This window comes from Cebus imitator, unplaced genomic scaffold (assembly GCF_001604975.1).
Source record: "Cebus imitator isolate Cc_AM_T3 unplaced genomic scaffold, Cebus_imitator-1.0 Scaffold215, whole genome shotgun sequence".
In the NCBI taxonomy this organism is placed as follows: Eukaryota; Metazoa; Chordata; class Mammalia; order Primates; family Cebidae; genus Cebus; species Cebus imitator.
The window spans coordinates 76,859-84,519 of NW_016107530.1; the positions used below are offsets into that span (position 1 = coordinate 76,859).

Sequence of the window (7,661 nt, forward strand, 5' to 3'; positions counted from 1 at the left end):
AAAAAAAAAAAAAAAAAAAAAGAAAAGAAAAGAAAAGCTGTTAGAGGCCAGGCACGGTGGCTCACACCTCCCAGCACTTTGGGAGGCCGAGGTAGGTAGATCACCTGAGGTTGGGAGTTCAAGACCAGCCTGATCTACATGGAGAAATCCTGTCTCGACTAAAACTACAAAATGAGCCGGACATGGTGGCACACACCTGTAATCCCAGCTACTTGGGAGGCTGAGGCAGAAGAATCGCTTGAACCTGGGAGACGGAGGTTGTGGTGAGCCAAGATCGCACCGTTGCACTCCAGCCTGGGTAACAAGAGCAAAACTCCATCTCAAAACGAAACAAAACTGTTAGAGGGAACAGGAATCAAAGGATAGTCCTCCTAAAGGCACTTGCTGCGCAGCCCGTTCTGCCATGCTCAGGATGCCATCTTCTTTCCAGTCCTGGGCTTCCACTGCTCATGGGGGCCCTAGTAATGTTGTTACGTGTATCATTTCCTCACTATATCATTCCCACTTTACAGATGAGGAAACTGAAGCTTAGAGAGGTAAAGTGACTTGCTCCAGGTAATTGGCTAGAAAATGGCTGAGGTGGGATTTGAAATCCTGATTTCACTAATGCAGGTGGCCTTAGCCACTAAGGACACTACCTCCCTTCCAGGACTTCAGCCATTAATATTCCTCTAAACTAGGCAGTAGGCTAATGAAAACAGCAACTGTTTCTAACCCCGCCCTCCTCTCCTTGTAGCCTGAGAGTCTGAGGCTGGTGAGGGAATCTTATGTTCTCTGAGCTTAGGGAGGGGGCATGACCCAGGGCTCAGACAGCCAATGCTTAGTTAACCACTGTGTGCCAGGCCTGAGGAGAACCTAGGGGTGTTCTATAGAGCTAGGGGGATACAAAACAAGTGCATACAATGAGATCATTGTATGCCATGTTTTCACACTGCAATTGTGAAGGGTGGGGGGAGGGGAGGCAGAAAGGAGCCATAAAAAGGCTGGAACTTGCTCTAGGCCTTAAAGGAAGGACAGGGCTTGCCAGCAAAACAGAGCAACCACATCCTTGGTGGGAGGCACTAGAATGAGCAGAGTCTGGGGCTAGAGAAAAGGGCAGTTTGTACTGACTTGCCCCCAAATAAGGGGAATGGTGGGAAGTGAGCCTCTGTAGGGAGTATAGGGTCCAACACCAAATGTCCTAAAAGGACGGCAGTGGAATCTGGTAATAGGGAACCATGGCAGATTGTAGAGCATTGACCTGATGAGGTGGGACATAGGAATAAGAGAGGGAATCCTTTATGAAGGGAGGGAATCAGTACACATTTTCTAGGCCCAATAGGGCAATCTTTTTCCTTTCCTTTCCTTTCTTTTTTTTCTTTTTATTCTTTCCTTTCTTCCTTTCTCAGACAGGGCCTTGCTAAATAGGACAATTTCTGAAAGCATTTACCAATGTGTAAGTCTTTATAAGCTTTCTTAGCTTTCCGGCTTAACAACAAAGAAGTGTGCTCCATTTTCTCTTAGGGAGTCCAGTACCTGGGGCAAAGCTCCCTGCCACTTCTTAGGAGACCTCCGGACTCAGAACTGTCTTGGGCCTCAGCAACCCTCTTCCCCTAACTGTGAGACTCCAGCTATAGGTCTCCCACTCCGGGACCCTTCTGTCCTGCTGCAGGAGGATTTTCAGGTCCTATGAAAATGAGGAAAGTCAGTTATCTCAGCTGAGCTATCTTGGGAACCCAAGCTTTGATTTGGCCTTAGTCCGACTATCTAAGAAAAGGCTCGGTGCTGGGCTCAGCTGCCTCCTTGGCCTGGAGAGGGGCTAATGCTGACCAGCGCAGGCCCCAAATACCAACAAGACTATCTACCCTGAAGACAGACAGTTGTTTCCTTGCTTCTCTTTTGAGACTGGGGAGGCAGGGTCATGAGCATTGGCACAGATCTCAGTTCCTGGGAAAGTGCCCTTCAGACCCAGCCCAGGCGTCAAGCTTGCTTTACTCCCAGCCCTTGAACCTCAGAAGGCTGGGAGTGGACAAAGTCAGACCTTAACTAAGAAGATGACCATTCCAGGGCTTGGGCCTGCATTTACCAACCTGTAAAACATTATAAACCCCTGCCCCACCCACCCCTTACAGGGTGGCTATTAGGAGGATGTGCTAAGAAAATGGGTGTGAGGGCTTTCTGAACACTGCCCTGGGTGTCTTCTTCACTGTTCTCACCATTTCCAAATGCACTTCTAACTCCAGTTCATTCATTTTGGGGGACAAGTCACTTCATTCTACCAACAGGAGGTGGCTTTTCTAAGTCATCATAAAGTTTAGGACCCTCCATCGGAACCCCTGATGTAATTGCAGATTTTTGGGGCCCTGGCCCAGATGCACTGAGAATCTTCACGAGGGCCCCAAGCAATCTAATTACAAACACTCAAGTGGAAGAACCACTGTTTTACAGTCTTGAGCAAACAAGGCCTGTCTGGGACCAGGAAGAGAAACAAGGGAGATAGGAACTCTCCAAAGGCCAGTTGGTGTGGGTGGATGTAGTCCCAGGGAAGAAGGGGGAAAGGCTTTGCCCTTCATCTGGCTCAACCCTAATTTGCCAACTTCTCTGATAAGGAATTTAGAGCCCAGAGTGCACAATGATTCTTTTGTTTTTAGAGACAGTCTTGCTGTCACCCAGGCTGTAGCCTTGAACTCCTGGACTCAGTATCCAAAGTAGCTGGGACCACAGGTGCACGACACTATGCTGGGCTAATTCCTTAATTTTTTGGAGATACAAGGTCTCAAACTCCTGGGCTCAAGCAATCCTCCCACTTCGGCCTCTGAAAGCACTGGGATTACAGGTGTGAGCCACCAGTATGCAATGAGTTGAGGCCACAGAGGGCGTCCAGGTCACCCAGGGCAATGTGAAGAAAGATAGGCCTACTTTCTCCTTCCTAAGCCCTTAGCACTCCTTCCCTCCCCTGTGTGTGCACAGGCAGTTCTGTACCCACCTGGTCCAGACTTCCTTCCAGTGGCAGCTCATGTCCCTCTTGGTTCCTTGTCCAGTGAGAGGCATGAGCTAAGTAGACTTTTTGAAACTCTCCCTTTTAGCCTTTTTATATCCAAAGATAAGACTTGTAATTTTCATGACTGCAGAAAAGATAGAACTGATTTTTCTTCCAGAAAGAAAAAAAGGTCTTTCCTAGTTCTTTTACTGCTTGTTAAAGACCTTGGGGTCGGCCGGGCGTGGTGGCTCACGTCTGTAATCCAAGCACTTTGGAGGCCAAGGCGGGCGGATCACCTGAGGTCAGGAGTTCAAGACCAGCCTGACCAACACGGTGAAACCCTGTCTTAATAAAAAAAATAAAAAAAAAAAAGACCTTGGGGTCAGTGGGCCCTCAGGTCTGGGCCTTCTAACCCAGGCAGCCAGGTGAGCTCTCCCTCTGGAGACTCTGGCTTGCTGGGAGGTCTGACTCATCCCCTACCTTCGGGGGCTTTCCAGTGTGTTCTCCTGGTAGCTTCAGCCAGCACAGGGCCAAGGGTTCTTGGCACAGATGGCACGATACACATACCAGTGCCACCATGCTGGCAGGCAGTCCCGGAAAGGGATGGAGGAACACACAGGTGGACCCCAGGGCCTGATGAGACTTGCCTTTCACTAGCACCCACCTCCCTCCTTTTCGCTTCATGGCAATGATGAGAGACTCAACCAACTGTTTTAACAAACATGTTTATTAGAAAAGTAAAAAATATTGCATAGGTCTTAATACTTGAACATCAAGTGTATTCATGAACAGTGAGTATCTTATCTTCATGTAAACAGTTCTAGATGGAAGACCCTGCCGGGGAGGGGTTCCAGCCCCCACCCTCTTGGCCCCTCCCCTCCCAGCTCAGCTCAGCTTGGCAGTACTCCATGGGGGAAGGGTTGACCGCAGCTCCCAGGTGTATTTTTTCAAGTGTCAAAGATCCCAAGTGATCCCAGACACCCACCCCTTCCTACTCTTACATTCATGCGTCTGTAAGATAGCTGCCTACAACAGGTCAGTAGTGATGCTCCGATCAGAAAAACAAAAGCTATGAAACAAATGACAAACACGCTTGGTCCCTTCAGACCAGTAAGATACACAAACCACCTCCACGACCTCCCCCCTCCCTCCAGCTGCTCTAAGGAGCACCGGCCCCTTCACCCAGGCCGGGCCGAGGCCGGAGCAGCCCAGCTGCTCTCTGGCTGTCACACCACTGTTAACTGTCAGTAATAAAAATAATAAGGTACATGCTACACACACATCCAGCCAGAAGCCTTGTTGGCCCCTAAGCCTTTGTTTCATGCTACAGTACTGAGGGGTCTGTGTCCCCAAAAATTAGCCACCTGCACACAACTCAATGAGCTTCCTGGGAAACTGTGTTCCCTCACCCTCCACCTTAGGTGGCTGCCTGTTTTCCAACCACAGGAATCAGTCCCTCAGCTCCTGCCCAAAAGTCTCCACCCAAAAAGTTCAGTCTTCTCTGCCCTGGGAGGCACTGTCGACCCCCCTAGGTTGAAGTTCAACACTCCTCAATGAGCAGCTGTTCTGAGCTGTAAAGCTTCTTCTTGATGACCCGGAAGCCAGTGCTCAGCGTCAGGGACTGGCTGAAGCCAGGGAGGAAGGGAGAGTTGGCGGAGCTAAACAGCCCCTGGATCTTGGGCCAGAGGCGTGAGTCCAGGCGCAGCACGAGGGTCAGCTGGAAGGTGGGCACCAGGCTGGGGTCGAGTGCCAGCTGGCCCACGCTGTGGCAGCTCTTGCCCTGCTCCACGCAGACGTCCAGCAGCGCCCCCCGCAGGCCACACGGCTCGCTGTAGGCCAGGCGAAGTAGTTCTTTGCCCACCTGGCTCACCAGCTGGCCAGGCATCAGCAGGCGCGCAGGGCGCCGCGAGCCCAGCCGCGCCTGGGCCAGACTCTCTTGCAGCAGCTGCATCAGGTTGGCACACAGGTGTTCATCCTCAGGATCACTGAGCAGCTCGAAGTCAGGCAACGACACCCCATCCAGGTAAGCCGAGTCTGGAAGGGAGAGCACACAGGGACGGATATTAACTGGCTTCAAAAGAAAACGCACAGGCGGGGGAGGTGCTGTTTCCTTAAGAAACCAACGCTCCTTCCCACTCTGTGCCTCAGTTTCCGCCTCACTCTCGTACCCTATACTCCAATTCCCCCTGCCCCCAGGCAATCTGGGTCCCGAAGGGATAGGAAGCCAAGGTGGCTCTGACTCCTTCCAGCACCGGCGCTTCCCCACCTTCCCGGCCCCTTGAGTCGCCTCGGCACCCGCCCACCGCTCACCGCTCACCTTCCTCCGGCCCGAAGCCACTGTTGCTGCTGTCCAGAGACTCGCAGTCCGAGCTCTCCAGGCTCGTGCAGCGGTCAAGCCCCTCCTCTCGGGCCGCCGACCCCCAGGCTGAGCGCGGCGGCCGGTCTGGGGTGGGAGTGCGGGACAAGGACGAGGGCGAAGAGGAGGTGGACGACGACGAGAAGCGGTCCCAAAGGCTAGGCATGGTGAGGACAGACGCCAGGGCGTTTGCTGATGAGCTCGGAATGCCGGAGCGCAGAATCCGCTGTAAGACAAGAAGGGCACCGACCAGGCGTCAGTCTGGGGACCAGACCAGACCGCGAGCTCTAGGACCCACACACAGAAGGGACACTCACCAGCTAGCGCGGTCAGCGAGAACTGCTAGGACTAGTGCGTCCTGCTGGTTGAATGGGTGTGCGAACCGGTACCAACCACCGAGCGCGGCCCAGACCTGTGCCTGCTCCACAACCGCACCTCCCCTTTGGTCTGCTGCTCCCCAGCACCAGCGCGGAGCAGCCTATAAGGACTAGCGCGGCGAGGCCACGCCTTCTCTGTGCCACGGCCCAATCCAGGCCCGGGAGTGTGGCCCGCCTCGGCCAATGGGCTCCTGGCGCACGTAAGCAACGTTCTCTCCTGCCCGGTGACAGCGGCCGGGCCCCGCCCCCATTGAGCCCCCGAACGCTCGCGGCCGAACCCCGACCCACCGCCACGCCCCCTTTCTGGAAAGGATCCGCGGCTGCTGCAGCTGCCAAGGTCCCGGAGGGCGCTCGCGGCAGGGGAGGATCACGGAAAGACTTGTTTATTATAGGGTTGTGTTGCTGGGGGAGGGGACAGCCCGTGACTAGGCTGGGGGGAAAGGCAGGGAAGCGTGAGGGGGCGGCGGGCAAGGAAAACGGTTGCCCCCAGCGTCTTCGATCCTGAGAGCTTCGGGCACAACTGGGCACACGGGGGGGATGCCCTTGGGACAGCGGCGCGGGGAGCAGACGTTAGCCCGGTCTGCCCTCGCGCTCTTACCCCCTCGGTCCCTGCTTTGCAAAGGGTCGTGATATGGGGGTGGGGTCCACAGCCTGGGCAGCTCCGGGCACCGTGCTGCCCCTTTCCCAAGGCCCCACCTGCCCATCCTGGTTGTTACTTTACAGCCCCAGGACATGGGCTCATAGGGATCCCTGTCCCATAAGAGCCTGGCCCCCAAATCCTATCCGCTTCCAACCTCCAAATGCTCTCAAGGAGAGAGCTTGAAGAGGGTGGTTAGAGGAGTGTGGATGGGCCCGGGTTCATAGCGCCCAGTGCAAGGATGGAAACGAGGATCCACAGCAGATGGACTCAGTGACCCATCCGCCAGCCCCGCGGATTGCAGGCAGCACAGCCGGGCCTCCCTGCCCGGGCGCCCGCCGGGTCCTAGCGCCCAGCCCTCGCCCAGCGCTTTGTGTAAAAGACCCAGACGGTTGCATCAGGACCGAGGACCGAGGTCTCCGGAAAAGCCAGGGAATGTGCAATGGTCATCCCGTGTTTCGTCATTCAGGCGGGGCCGCAGGAAATCTGGCCTGGTAGCAGTGCAAGGAGGCTAACAGTAGTTGCTGAGGGTGGGTGAAGGTTGGGACGTACTCGACCTTTATTTCTCTAAAGGTTTACCAATCTGGGACACGGGGACCCTGATGGAAGAGGGAGCTGAACTTACATCAGATGCCCAGGGCCCCCGGGGTGGGGCGGGCAAGAAACCTAACCAGATAGGCGGACCTTGCCTCGGGTCAGGCTTGCTTTCGCGTGACAAATGACACTTGCAGGAGATGTCAGGCCACTGCCCTTGGCAACCCCCATCCTCAACCCAACTTAAAAAAAGAAAGAGTTGACACTTAGGCCAAGACTTAGAACCGGAAAGAACCAGAATCCAAGCCATGCACCCCACTCTCATTTTACAGGTGGGAGACCCACTTATGGAGACAAATTTATGGATAAAAAAAAAAAATCTGGGGATCCAGGAGACATCTTAAGGACAGCTGCAGAATGGAAGAGTTTGTTAGCCACTAGGGCTTTCACAGCCTTCTCTTCCCATTCTTCACGCTGTGTCACTTGTTGGAGCCTTAAAGACACCAGATTGCTTAGCAATGGGAATACAGAAATTTTTAATGATAAATAAATAAAAAGACACTGGATCAAGGTAGCTAGATGAAGTGCTTGGAGGGCTGGAGTAGATGACACGCTCTTGAAATCACCCTTTACAGAGGTGACCTGCATGGGTGTGTCTTCCTGTGAGCTGGAGAGAAGAGCTGGGAATTAATCCATCAGGAACAGAAAACTTTCCTCCAGGCTGACAAGTCGTGACACCTAAACACCCTAAGGAGACAGACTTAGGATGTTTCTTCTTCTTCTTCTTTTTTTTTTTTT

General features: G+C 53.7%; 1 protein-coding gene across 1 annotated transcript; it reads right to left on the reverse strand.

Annotated features, from left to right (window-relative positions):
- Nucleotides 1–3,668: 3,668 nt before the first annotated feature.
- On the reverse strand, nt 3,669–6,283 carry DDIT4 (DNA damage inducible transcript 4). The gene is made up of 3 exons (XM_017548820.1): nt 5,633–6,283; nt 5,277–5,541; nt 3,669–4,993 (listed from the first exon to the last, which is right to left on the reverse strand). Exons 2-3 carry the CDS (start codon nt 5,479–5,481, stop codon nt 4,500–4,502), a joined length of 699 nt encoding a protein of 232 aa, XP_017404309.1. The 5' UTR covers nt 5,482–5,541; nt 5,633–6,283; the 3' UTR covers nt 3,669–4,499.
- Between the last annotated feature and the right edge of the window lie 1,378 nt (nt 6,284–7,661).